Source organism: Vitis vinifera, chromosome 11 (assembly GCF_030704535.1).
Source record: "Vitis vinifera cultivar Pinot Noir 40024 chromosome 11, ASM3070453v1".
NCBI lineage: Eukaryota > Viridiplantae > Streptophyta > Magnoliopsida > Vitales > Vitaceae > Vitis > Vitis vinifera.
Window position 1 is genome coordinate 6,113,769 of NC_081815.1, and position 14,160 is coordinate 6,127,928.

Sequence of the window (14,160 nt, forward strand, 5' to 3'; positions counted from 1 at the left end):
TCCAACGACGGTGAGGGTTGATCGGAAGCATTAGGAGATGGGAAGGGTGATCAGAATGAAACACGATCACTGAAAGATTTCCCAGAATAGATTCACGGATAAACCGGAAATAATTAAGGTTTTTTTTCTCCCTAGGCTCTGATACCATGTGAAGAGAGAGAAAAAGGGAGAATCCCTAATTATTGTTATTGAAAAACTGTAAAGAATACACATTGGACTTGGGTATATATATACATGCTAGTGGGACCCACAATATAGTAAGGAAAGAAAAGGAAAAGGAAAAGTAAATAACCTAAATAACTATAAATTATCTAACAAATTAAAGTAACATATTTCAAAAATTGTAATGTAAAAAATATTTTGTAACTAAAAAGTTGAAAAAAATTCTAAAACAAGTGTAAAATAAAAGTTCATTTTGATTTAAACAAAAAATAAAAAATAAAAACTTAAGAACAACCAAAATAATATATTTTGAAAATAATACTTTATACATGTAAGATTTTGAATAAGTTAAACAAGTTAAAATCGTGTTAACGGGCTATTCACATCAATCCGCATACAATCCAACCCAACCCAACCTATTTATTAAATGAGTTATACAGGTTGTGTCATATCATGTTACCCATATAATAAACATATCATTCTTGTGTTGCATAAATTTTCAGTGTTTTTTTATTAACTCTATTTGGCTCGACCCATTGCCACCCCTAATAGCAACTGGGAGTGATAAACATGCATAACCCAAGGAATGCTGAGTTATTTCCATGCCACCCTTGAGAGATTGCATGTGGTACCATTCACGTGGTAGTGAGCACAATATGTACTAGTCCTGTTGTTAGGGTGGGCTTATTTTATGCATAGCAAAATCAGTGTATGGGAATTTTCCACTTAGTATCAGTAACATAGTCCATGCACACCAATGAGTCAATTGTTTAATTGCAAGGTAAGCATTTTTGTTTTTTTGAAGGATTCATTTTCATCTCAAATTTGTATTTTTTGTTTCAGGTTTCTGTCCTTCCTCCATTAGCTTCTATATTTGTGACAACCATTGCATCACAATTAGCAGACAACTTGATTGCAAATGGAGTTGAAACCACGACGGTACGGTGAGCTGGGCCACAAATGCCCTGATTGTTATTCTCAAATCAAGTTCTTTTTAAAGAAATTCTGGTTGATTCCTGAAATGTGATTCTTAGGCTAATAAAACTCTTGCTTTATCACTAGATTTCAGCCTCTGAATCGGGTTCTAGATATCAAAGTAAGAGTACACACCATGCTATGTGAAAACCAGTATTTTTGTAATGTTGCTACCTGTTCTGATGTATGATAGACTTTAAAAAACAGTAAGGAAAGCAGAAGAAAAGTTGAAATGGGGCTTCTAAGAGTTCTCTGGTTGGTGAAATATAATGTGGAAAATTTGGTCATATTGGCAAATCATTCTCTTATAAATTTTAATGGTCACACCTATATGAGCTCATGCAAACTAATAAGATCAGCCCATTTTTTATGATTCTAGGAGAGAGATGTTGTTCCTACTATTCTTGCTTTGTTAGAAAATATCACTTTTATACCTATTTTAAAAATTATGTTATTGGGGAAAAAATTTATTTATTGTGCTTATGCATGTTTCAATGAGAAATTGTAAAAGAATCATGTAACTTCAAGTTTTTACATTGATTTTGTGTCCTTTTTTTTTTTCCCATTGTTGTTACTTGGTGCAGTAATTTGTACTTCAGTTGTGAAGTCTGTATCATAACTTAGTTAATTTTACAATTTCGTTTTTACTTAATGTATGGCTCAAATTGTTAACTTGCAATTTGCTGATTACTTAGTTAATGTTAGAACTTTATTTTTACTTGACAATGTATGGCTTCAAGTGTTAATTGCATTTGCTGAAATTTTGATATGAATCAGTATTTTTAAGTCCTGATTTATTTAAAATTAGAACTTACTGATTGATCTATTTTTGTAATTTTAGGTGCGAAAGATTTGCCAAACAATTGCATTTTTGTCTCCCGCAGTCTGCATGACTCTTTCCTCTTTGGATCTGGGAATTCCGCCTTGGGAAATTGTTGGAATACTCACTGGTGGCTTAGCACTCTCAAGCTTTGCCTTGTCAGGTACTGAAAATTCCAAAATTAGTACTGGTACTTAAATGGCTAAGAAAAGATACAATCTACTTTTTCTCCTTTTATTGGAGCCTAAATACTACCACTTGTTTTGCAACAGGACTTTATTGTACCCATCAGGATATATCACCTGAATATGCAAGTATACTTTTGGTATGTGAACCTTAAAATTTTAAGTTTTTCACTTTGTTTGAAACTCATCTGTGATGATCTTTGATGTTTAAATGGATGGTGACTTAATACCATATTCCCCATCCCTATTCAGCTTCCAGTCAGCATCTTAATTTATGGTTTCTGTATCGTCAGTCTTATTTCTACCACATAGAACATTGGGATTCACTGTTACTTTCTATAGAAGGAAGTGTTTTCATTTTTTGATGCAAATGAGGGACGTGATAGGTTTGTGGTCTGCATATATTCATATTATTTTGCTGTAACTTATTAATCTCATTCATTGTGTTGATCACTTCTTAATTTGATACTTCCCAAAGCCCCGACTGCTAGTATCCAACCATCTTACTAGTGGAATTGGCTCTTACAATTTTGTCTTGACGATAATCAAGCTATAGGTTGTCCAGACCATATTAAACAAATCAGTGACCATTACTTGGAAGTTTTTTTATTTCTCCTGACTTTATCCATTCCATTTTTAGCCTTCCTGGTCTTAGCTCTAGGCCAAAAGTCATAATATTATTCATTTGGAGTCCTGGGTAGAGTGGTGGTCATCTGGAATGGTTTAGATGAGTACATTGTGGGCCCAATGCATGATAATGGATGTAGAAAAAAAAAAAAAAAAATTTGGGAACTGCAGCAGCCTGATTTTAGTATTTGCTTGAACACTGAACACTAAGACATAAAACTTTGGATCTATTCAAATGTGGTTTTATATGACAAGATTCTTTCTTGACTTTTCCCTTAGGGAATTACCAACACTGTTGGGGCAGTACCTGGAATAGTAGGTGTTGCTCTCACCGGTTCTCTTCTTGATTCAACCCATTCTTGGAGCGTAAGTTGTGCCCTTATTCCTTATAAAGTCCATTGCTGTATTGGCCATCTATATTCTCGGTTCTTAACCATTGCTGTTTGTTTGTGATTTGAATATGTGCTATGCAGTTGTCATTATTTGCACCATCAATTTTCTTCTACTTGACTGGTACCATCGTATGGTTGGCATTTGCCAGCAGTAAACCTCAATCCTTTTCCAAGATAGACTGACCTTGTACCCCTGCTCCAGCTTGAGTATCCTGAATGAAGCATCAAATTGTAGGTGGCTGCATTCTATGTATTACTATTTAACCTTATCTAGAGGCTGGGAGGACACTGATCTCACCTCAGGGATTTTTCTATAAGTGCTCTGATAAGAAAGAAAGTTCTATTAGAAAAGAAGAGAAAAAGGATGAATTGATGGAATCTGTATATTCCCAAATGTAACTTGCAAGATATTTTTTGTGTTGTATATTTCAATCACCCATTTTGGGTTGCCACTAACATGATGTACGGAACATGTTTAAGAGCTCATCCAGCACAGCAGTTATAGACATCTATTTTGTAAGTTATTCAAAGAGGTGAAGAATTCTTTGTACAGATTTCTTACCAACTTCTATATACTGATCCTGTCAATGGCTACTTGTGTTTTAGTTTTCTCACATACCAGGTCAACTTCCTTCACATATATCATTACTCAATAGAAAATAAGGGGATCCGTATGAACAATTTTTCCCAAAGATTTGCATTGTATTCTTCACCAGGTAAAAGAATTGAAAATTTTGCGTTGTATTCTATTTTTTTTTTTTTATTAATGATCAAATGGGACCAATTTCAGTCCCATTTGGACTCACCTACCTGCAAGCAGGAAGAACAACACTTGGCATATGCACGAACACAATAGAGAATGGAGCAATGGTTATGGGACTCGATGAATTTACATTCAGAGGCTCCAGAGGAGGTATGTCTCCAGATGCATTTACGGTCAAAATGTTTCCATTAAGTAGCATAGTTTGGCTGTGTAAATTCCCATCCTTAGCTGTTAGATGGTATTCCTCCCTCTCCATTTCGCTTGTTTTGGAACCTTCAAACCAAATAACCTTTGTCCTATGAATCCTGTGTCTATGGCGATATTTGTGCAATCTATGCAACCTGTGAAGCTTGTGTTTATGTTGCAAAGTTGAAGTACCATTGAAGGCGACTTTGGCCTCAACTGTGGTGCTATTGTCTAGATTGATCAATAGTAATGTGATCCCTTGCTGTAAGATAAAATCTAATCAGATCATAGCAAAAACAATACTAATGATTTTTGATGATTGAAGCTTGAATTCTTGAACTTACAGATTGTTTTGCGCAATGAGCATAGGCACGTATTTTCTTAGGCCCTGAAAAACTTGTTGATAGGACATTTCTTCCCATCAATCGGTGCCATAGAAGAGCACTGCATAATAGAAAGCATAAGGTTAAAGCAGATTCACTAGATTGCGTTTCTGTAATATTAGAACTTCAAGATTTTATAACCTGTAGTAGTCTGGATTTGGTACAAAGGTGTTAGTGTTGAGTAGACCATAGTTTCCACCTATCAATGTCTGTCTGCAGTATGTTTTGGTATCATAAGCAGATGCCATGCCCAGCTGGTCCAAATACCTGTAATTGCCAAAACTGCATCACTCACTGCAAATGCAATCAGAGTAGCCAAAGAACTTGACCATAACAGTAGCAGATTACCAGAAACTAAACACAAATGCATTGGTGACAAGATTACGGCCACTATTATAGGCTCCTCCTGCCTCACCAACCCATGAAGTTGCTGAAGAAGCAGAGCTGTTGATGGTGCTTTGGAGTCTGCTGAATGTATTAGCCTCACCATCAAGATAGGATGGATCAAGAATCTTTTCAATAAGGTGTGTATCAACTCCTACGATGAAGAAACTAAACCTTCAGAAACAAAGCCAATTCAATGTGCCTCAAAAAGTGTGAAGAATCAGTTTCTTCAGGCACTGTACCTGGCCCAAGATTATAAATGTGGTGGGTGATCACATCCAAGGATTTGGTTGTTTTATCTAAGAATTCTTTGAACCAATTTTGATCAAAAAATCCCCCGGGTGCTATGATTTGTGGCTTAGGCTCCACGCCACTGTAAATATCTTGCACCAAGTTTCGCAGAGAGATTGTGTCAGATGCATACTGATTTGCAGCAACTCTTGTTCCAACTCCATTCCCACTCAATTCATTTCCTGACAAGCAACAAGCCATCTCAGACTTGAACCAGATATAAAGAACCCCATTTTCTCAGGCAGGAGAAATGTGATTTTTGGAAAAATTACCTATGTAAAGCGGATAATTACCAATATGAATCGGGCAGAAGTCATCAAGGAATGTGAAAAAAGTCAACATAATGTCACTATAATAATGCTCTATTGGAAGCCTGGGTGCAATAATGTTACTCTTGTCACCCAAACGATGGCTTTTAAGTCTTAAAAGGCTGGATGAGTCACCCAAATGATGACTTTTAAGTCTCTTAAGGTAGGGGATGAATCACCCGAATAATGACTCTTAGAATGGGCACGTGAGCTGTGATATTGAATGCCATAAAAGATTGCACTTATCCTCACTAAATACCAATTGGTTTTTAGATATGATCAAAGACTGATCTGGACAATCAATAAATCATTGAAAAGTTTTTCTATTCACTGTGGTCATAAAATTAGAATGTGGATTTAAACACAGACTACACAGAATCGCATTAGTGGTCCAATGGATGGGAGAAGAGATGATATCTCATGGGGAAGAAGAAAATATTTCTGAACTCAATCACCAAACTAATAGCTCGCCCAGAGGGAGAAAGACATGGGAATCCGTAATTTTCATCTTCCCCTATGTCTATGTATCTACATGCTACTGGCAACAAAAGAAAAGCATTCTTACCGAGCTCCCAAGCACTAATATCGTAGCCCTTTTTGACAGTATAACGAATAAGAGATTCAGCATTGCTGGAGTCCCAAGCTCCTACAGCAGAACCATCAGGCCTAATAGATCTTCCAGAGAGAGCATTTAATCCAAAAATAATCACAGCCCTGAATCCAAACCCATAGAATCAGAAATGGTCCAAATTGCATATAAAGAAATCAAAGCAGGCAAGAAGAGGGAAATTTATGTTACCCAGAATTCTTGAAGAAGGTGTTCAGTTCATCCCATCTATACAAGGGCAAGCATCCCTGAGTGAAACCAAACAACTGTGAAGTGTTCTGAACAAAATGAGTGCAGGGCAGCCTGTGATCTTCAGTATCATATATGACCTTATCTTGCAAAGTACCACCCAATCTGAGCTTCAATGGAGTAAAAGCTGCATCATAATTGGAAACTGTAAGTGTTAGTTTACCATAAAGGGTAAGAAACAGATTGAACCGCATAAACACATGGCAAATATCATACCTTTTATGGCATTTAGCAAGATTTTGTTATTAAGATCCTGGACAAGAGAAAAGCCAGATGATTTTCATAACAGCAATGTCTCAAAGATCACAGTATTCAATCTCATTGTAATGTTAAATCACATTTGAAATGTATCTGAGGGAAAGATACCAGATTGAGGAGAGAAGCATGACCCCAGCTGCATGTTCCATAGTCACATTTCTCAGGAGGCCACCAATCCAAGGTAGCACAGACAAAATCATTATCAATTTTTCCAATGTGAGCCTTCCCATCTATGAAAACAGTGCCCTCAACATTAGCTCCTCCTCCTGCAGTATCTGCATTTACAGTAGAGAAGCTGTAACTAAAGACAAACACCCAAAAACACAGCCCCATTAGCCAAAACAGAGAACCCATCTTCAGATTCATACGACAGTTCAGGATCCGAGTCTCTCTCGCGCCCTCCCTCAACAAAGAAGTGGGGTTATTACAGAGCTTGCCATTGGAGGCTACTAAGGGAAGTGGTAGGGATGGAGATTTACAAGCCGCACACTGGATGCATGAGAGGAAAAATATATAAAAATATCTAAGGACATGCTTTGGTTTTTGTATATGCGGGAAAGCAATTTAAGATTTGCTTTGCATCTCCGTGTTTTGCTTTGGAACCTTTGGATAGAATAATACAAAGATTAGCGGCAACTTGCAAGTGGGCCAGATCTTTGCTTTGGTTTATGGTGGTAGAAACTAGAAAGACAATTGCGCCCCATAAGAGGATTGCAGGTAAGACTTTTGAGATAAAAGCACTGTGGTGAGCGTGAGTGTGGGTCCATTAGATTTCAGCTTGGATCAAGATTGGTTTTTTATTTTGTGTTAAAAATAGAGACAAATAAAAAATAAAATTAATCCTTACTATACATGTATTAAACCTATTCCTAACCCTTTTAAGTTTTCCCAATTGGGATGGGATATGATTGATGTCAAATGAATCCGTCTTTTAGTCATTTCTACACGGGATATATATATATATATATTAAACTTGTTTCCAACTTGTTTAAGTTTTCACAATTGAGATGGAATTTGATTGATATCAAAAGACCCTATCTCATTGTCATTTCTACACAGGGTATAAATAAGTAGAAAAATTAAAATATCAATACTTTCGAGAAAATGTCTTGAATTTTACTAATAATTTCATTAAATTGTTAATACATATGGTAAGATTTCACATGATTAGGCTACAAACATAAACTAAGTTTTCTTAGTCTAAGTCTTTATTTTCTAGTGTCTTAAATCTTGAATTAAATGCCCATCATTTTTATTGTAACAAATTTGGTCATTTTTGAATAAATCAATATGCAAGTTTCTCTTCAATTTTTACATTTTATTTTAAGATATTTGATTAAAATGGTAATTGGAAACCCAATTTTAAAAATCTAACCATTCATCATTTTTTCAGTTTGACAAAAACACTGTTATTGTTTTCTTATAAAAATGACATTTTTTTACAAAAAAAATATACATATTATAAATAATTGAAATAGTTAAGGACATTTATATATATATAAAAAAAAAATGAGTTACCTTTCAAATAAAAATATGATGGGGGATAAATTTACAAATATGATGAATATTTCATCCCTTTTATTCAATTATTTCTTTTATTTTTAGTAGCATGACTAAAAAAGTTCATTACAAGGAACTCAAAGTTGAATCTTCAACCAACCTCATTTACAAACCAACTTAGAGAAGTACATGTGCATGGCACATGCAAACCTTTGTTTAATCGAACGATTGTTTCTATAGTTCAATTTTTTCTTTTTTTAAAAAAACAAAAAAAAATCCCTACAAAATAGCACAAAGAACTTGTCCAGATGAAATTCCAAAAGCTTCTCATTAAGGATATGGATTGCTAAAATGGCCATATGATTAGCCAAAAAAAAAAAGGAAAAAGAAAATATAAAATGGCCCATACATATTAGGTTGCTTTGGTTGGTTCAATTCAAAACACGCACTTAGTCCAAAATTGTTCTCTGTTTAGTAGTTTGAACCTGCAAGCATCCTCCATTATCTTAGCTCTTGGGGGATCAGGTGGGTTTCTACCCAAAAGACAACAACCAAAAACCTAATCCATCAATGCTTGATAAGGAGGTCCATTTTGGTGGGTGGAATTCAGTTCAGTCCAACCTAACACCTTCTAATTTGGAAATGATTCCTTTTGCTGTAACCCACTATACCACACTCCATATTCAATACTTGGAGAGGAGGGGAAGAATATGTATGGCTTGCAGTTCCTACACTCCAATTCAAGATGTCCACAACTCAAGTCTCTACTTTTCATTTAAAATATCTCCAAACCTCATCATTCTCTACACCTGCAAAAGTCCACACCGGATGGCTGATCCATCTGTTGGGTCTAACTGCATTTAGCAAATTAAATTCAAATTAATGAGCTCTCAGGATTTCTTGAAAGTAACGCAAACCTGCCCACATGAGATTAACATGGCAAACAACCAAAGTCCTTCTGTCTGCTCCCTTATATGTTATCCCTAGCTTAGAAAATGCTAATACACGTTGTGGTATCTATTGAAATCTAAATCTAAATCTAAGTCTAAACCATATGTATGACGAGATTTAAAATTCTATATGTGATATTATTTTATTGACGACGTCTTTTTAATATCGATGGAAAAATAAAATTGATCAATCCTATTACTTTTATTCCTTTGAGTTCAATTCTTGATTTGGTCAAGAGCCCTCAAGTTTTCAAAAGGAACTTCAATTAGTTTGATTGCAAAGGCCAAGAGGTCGGCAATTGAGACAATGTTACTCAAAGATTCCTTCATATTTGTATTTTTTTGTTAAACCATACATGCATGTAAGGCAACATATTTCAAAGATAATATTGAAAACCCATGATCATGAAGAGAACAGTTCACCTAAAACGACAAGGACTTTGACAAAAGGGGCATTGCATGATGTTTACCTTACCATAAAGACCAATTGTTTTTCTGAATTACGTATGCAACAACTTTAATGGTTATCTTAGCGTGGACTCATCCTGAATTCTTAGCCAGGAAAAGAGAGCGAAATATACCATTTATTATTCATCATTAAAATTCAAAAGTACCCATCAAGAACAGTCTCCCTCAGAGCTCCACCAAGTCACCAACAAGCCCACAAGGCTACGACCATTAGGTAAGACAGAGTGGGACTTCTAAACGGAAAACTTTATAATATAACGGGCTTCTTGGGCCTATGATTAGGTTAAAATTAACCACATAGTCATCCTGAATACCTAATAATTGACCTTCATCTTGTTCCTTTTTGGAAGGGATAAAAGGAAAGGACATGAAAAAAAGGGCTGAACCCCCTCATTTATTAATGTTTCATTTGAAGGATTTATATTATGCATTAAATAATCTAATTCACCTAAAAGCAGATGCCAAGGCCTCTGACATATGTAGGGTTTCTTCTCTTGAGCTGGGCTTCCCCAAGTGTCCTACTGGGTCGTGTTGGCCCAACCTCAACCTTGTCCACATGTAATCGGGCCTGGTTGGGTTGGAGCCTAGGCCTGACACTCTAGCCCAGTCAAAACTCCATGTGGGAGATGGGTTGGGGTTGGGTTTTGGCCAGGAATAATCAAATATAACATGTGATTAATTGTATAATGCTATAGCATTGTTTTCTACTTATATTCAAACTAAAAATAAAATGTTAGTTTAGAACTTGTTTCATTTATTGGTATTTACATTAAAACTTTGTTGGTTTTTTTTAGGAAGAATTATGGTATTAATTTGAAAATATATGAAGCCATGGAAAAATCAATCTTGGCCAAAATTAAGAGTCCATACAGATTAGAGAGAACACAAATGATGGTAGTCTAATTTACATTTTTCTTTTTGAACCTCTAAATCCATCTTTAAAAATATATTCCAAGTATAAACAATTCCCAATCAAAAAAAATTATACAAAATTGGTATTATAATATGGCCCAAAAATCATCTTATTTATTGTATAGTATTAATATTAAGCCATTGTAGGTCTTACAATCTTACATATATGTATACTCCTCCAATCTCAAATGACAAGAAAAAAAAAAGGGACAATTGTGTTTTGGATCTAACTGAGCCCAAAAATTAAGATTTGGTCCATAAAAGTTACATAATTGATGAGAAAGATATAAAATATGAAGAGACCAATATACCATTCAAAACTATTTTGAGTATTTTCTACCATAATGTTTAATAAACTTTTTTATTTTAATTTTTTTAATAATTATTTTGAAAATTTATTATTTTTTAGAAGACTAATTTTTTTTAAAATATATTCTAAAAATACATCATTTTTAAAAAATAATTTTGACATACTTTTAGTTATTTTTTACATACATAATTTTAAAAATATATATTTTCCAAGATGTTTGATTTTTAAATAATAATAATAATAATAATAATAATAATAATAATAATAATAATAATAATAATAATTTATTTTTATTTTTTTGGAAAATGTTGTATTTTTTTTCAAATCACTAAATTAAATTAAATTTTATTGAAGTTTACAAAAGGAATAAAATTTAAATTAATGTTTTTTTACTTTTTTTTTTTTTATAGTCAATAAATGTCATTTTTGGAAAGATAAAAAATTCATATCATTTTTCTCAATTTTCACACTTTCTCTAGGTCTTGGGCTTAAATGGTGAACTTATATGGACCAAATATTAATTTTTGGGTCCAACTAGGTCCAAAACACAATTGTCCCCAAAAAAAAAAAACCACAAACATACCTGCTTCATGCAACTGTTGCTTCTAAGCCATGGCTTTCAGTTTACCATAATTAATTATGAGCGTTATTAATTACCTCTTGGCTAGTTATGAAAATTTTCGCGACACTTTTCCAAAATATATAGCCAAGCAGGCCCGGTCTCTATATCATAGCAAACACTGGCAAATGCGATAGCAGTACAACAATCATCGCTCAACTTGGGAAGATGGAATATTGTTGACTTGCTAAGCACTGCTTTCTCACATTCTTTTGCAATATCATACGCCAACTTGCAACTTCGTTTATCAACAATGTTGTCGGCACTCTCAGCCTCGATCACTTGGTGCAACCAACAGGGCTATGATTAATAATGCCATGGAAATTAGCATTGCATGCCTCTTTCCTTGCCATGGCTGCACTTGTGGGGGCTTAGCTTCTTCTCTCGCTTGTGGTCATATCAGTGGAGGACTGGAAATGAGAGTTGAAACTGAGGATTGTTGAAGGTGTACATAGGCCTTTTTATATTGTGGAAAGGATTGTAGCTTTGAAAATCTTTCATGCGTTTACTTCCATTATGAAGTCTATGTGTAGCTTCAGTTGCATCTATTGTTTCATAATTAGAATTTATGTATTAACCATTAGAGAATGAGTCACACAAGAACTAGATGACAAATTTTTAATAAAGTTACAGACATTATGGATGGTGATTCAAATATATTTGTGCTAGCTCCTAACTCTTTTTCCCCCTAGCTATTCTAGTATGCATGGCCTTAATTTTAAACTGCAACAATTTTTATTTGGATATCTTCAAATTTTCACTTTGAATTGACTTTAGAAGTAACTTTATGATATCCCACTTCAATTATGACATGTTTTAAAACTGTAAGAATTTATTGAGTTTAGAACAAATAATATCCACACATAAAGGAGTAAGTCATTATAAATGGTAATGTGATTGATTTTCAATCCTGATATGAGATTTTGTTTGAATAAACCCTACTCGATATTGCCAATTATTTACCCCACTGAAGTAAATTATAATTATTGTCCCGTGCGATATAGGTTCTAGCTCTTCCACTGTAAATGTTGTTAGCAAGCAATAGTTTATTAGAATTAGTCATTTATGACGTACATAATTTAATGTTTCTCAAATAGTTCTTCTGTAACTCATTCTCTAATGGTTAATACATAGATTCTAATTATGTGACAATAGATGCAACTGAAGCTACACGTAGACTTCATAATGGAAATAATGCATCAGAGTTTCAAAGCTAGAATCCATTCCACAACATAAAAAAAAATCCTATTTACACCTTCAACAATCCTCGATTTCAACTCTCATTTCTAGTCCTCCACCAATATTAATACTACGTACAAAGGAGAGAGGAAGCTAAGCCCACAAGTGCAGCCATGGCAAGGAAAGAGGCAGCAGTAAAGGTATTTGCAATACCAATTTCCATGGCATTAATAATAATGGCCCTATTGGTTGCACCAAGTGATCAAGCTTGGCGTCCCGACTAATCGATAAGCGAAGTTGCAAGTTGGCGTATGATGTTGCAAAAGAATGTGAGAAAGTAGTGCTTAGCAGGTCAACAAGGTTCCATATGTTGGAATTTAAAGGTATGGAAACAAAATACTAGCCCAAAAGACACAAACAAATAACATAATGAATGAAAAGAAAAACTTATCGACTAAGGCGTAACAAAACACTGTCCTTGAAATACATCCACCCTCCTCGAAAACGAACTCAGTGATGGGATAAATACAAATAATGCACAATCAGGTTTTATCCCCTCTTATGATAACCTAATAGGAATTAATCAAATAGAGTAGCAAAAAGACACCTAATCAACAAGTATATGAACATCAATAATTTTAGCGTGGAAAACCTTCTCCAATATAAAAAGTAAAAACCACGAGACCCTTAGGCCACTTAAAAACTCCACTAATATAATTAATGGGTTACACAATTCTCTCTAGATAAAACTAGAGACATACATCAACCATATCTCAAGACAAATTGATCTTGGCAATTTCAACAACTTTGCATAAAAACAATGGAGAGATCTCACCAAACACACCACTGTTCTCGAATTAAAATATAACTTTTTAGAACTCCAGAACCAATCTCCATCGTTCAGAATGAAGACCAATGAGTTATGAACGTGCTCTCCAAAAATCGGCTCAATCGAACCATGGATTAACCTTGATCGGAGTCCATGATCAAAACTGTCCGGATAGAAAAAACATTAAAACGGAGGCTCTGTTCTCGGACTGAAAGATGACCGTCCAGATCTTCAAATCCGATCTCCACCGTTAAGAATGAAGATCAATGAGTCATGAACCTCTCTTCCAAATTTCAGGTCGACCGGCTCATAGACGAAGCAGGATCAGACCTTTGATGAAATCTGGGCAGTGAAAAAAAAAAACTAAATTTTTCTTTCTAACTTCAAAATGGTGGTTCTCCTATTTCCTCTCTTTTCTCTTACCTTCGGTGGCTGCGAAAAATTGGAAAAAGAAGAAGAAAAATGATTCTTTTTCTAGCCCTTTTATATAAAGGCCTAAGAGGCCTTAAATTTTAGGCTCTTAATTTGGGTCTTCCACATGAGGAAAAACCTAACAAATTTCCCCATTTCCCATTATGTGGAGGGACTCGCCATCCCGAGGATTGAACAACAAACTTCAAGCTTCTCCCTTGGTAAGGACTTCGTTAACATATCTGAGTCATTGTGATCGGTATGTATCTTCTCAAGTTCAAACAAATTATCATTGAGAGCATCTCTCATCCAATGATACCTCACATCAATGTGTTTCGATCTTGTATGAAAAGTAGAATTCTTACTAAGGTGAATGGCACTCTGGTTATCAC

At 34.6% G+C, this 14,160-nt stretch overlaps 2 protein-coding genes across 3 annotated transcripts in view; one reads left to right on the forward strand and one right to left on the reverse strand.

The window, feature by feature from the left end:
* Positions 1–3,775, forward strand: part of LOC100262576 (probable anion transporter 6, chloroplastic) — a 54,846-nt gene extending 51,071 nt beyond the window's left edge. The window contains exons 11-15 of one of the 2 annotated variants that reach the window (XM_002263164.5): positions 1,006–1,101; positions 1,979–2,120; positions 2,230–2,282; positions 3,049–3,135; positions 3,243–3,775. In XM_002263164.5, the coding sequence (XP_002263200.2) occupies positions 1,006–1,101; positions 1,979–2,120; positions 2,230–2,282; positions 3,049–3,135; positions 3,243–3,344 (480 nt within the window). In that variant the 3' untranslated portion in view covers positions 3,345–3,775. The remainder of the gene's footprint in view (positions 1–1,005; positions 1,102–1,978; positions 2,121–2,229; positions 2,283–3,048; positions 3,136–3,242) is intronic. The other variant, XM_059740853.1, reaches the window with a different exon arrangement.
* Positions 3,776–3,886: 111 nt separating this feature from the next.
* LOC100255842 (heparanase-like protein 3) lies at positions 3,887–7,253 on the reverse strand. The gene is made up of 9 exons (XM_002263137.4): positions 6,699–7,253; positions 6,549–6,585; positions 6,276–6,459; positions 6,042–6,190; positions 5,120–5,350; positions 4,842–5,031; positions 4,635–4,760; positions 4,455–4,554; positions 3,887–4,372 (listed from the first exon to the last, which is right to left on the reverse strand). The coding sequence occupies exons 1-9, from the start codon at positions 6,954–6,956 to the stop codon at positions 3,968–3,970; spliced, it is 1,680 nt and encodes a 559-aa protein (XP_002263173.1). The 5' UTR covers positions 6,957–7,253; the 3' UTR covers positions 3,887–3,967.
* Between the last annotated feature and the right edge of the window lie 6,907 nt (positions 7,254–14,160).

Excerpts from the sequence above, each read along its gene's own strand:
- LOC100255842 (XM_002263137.4), bottom strand. The coding sequence starts at position 6,956 with ATGAATCTGAAGATGGGTTCTCTGTTTTGGCTAATGGGGCTGTGTTTT. Across the intron at positions 6,460-6,548 it reads CTTGCTAAATGCCATAAAAG|CTTTTACTCCATTGAAGCTC; the intron begins GTATGATATTTG and ends ATTATGATGCAG. Across the intron at positions 6,191-6,275 it reads ACCTTCTTCAAGAATTCTGG|GGCTGTGATTATTTTTGGAT; the intron begins GTAACATAAATT and ends GTTTGGATTCAG.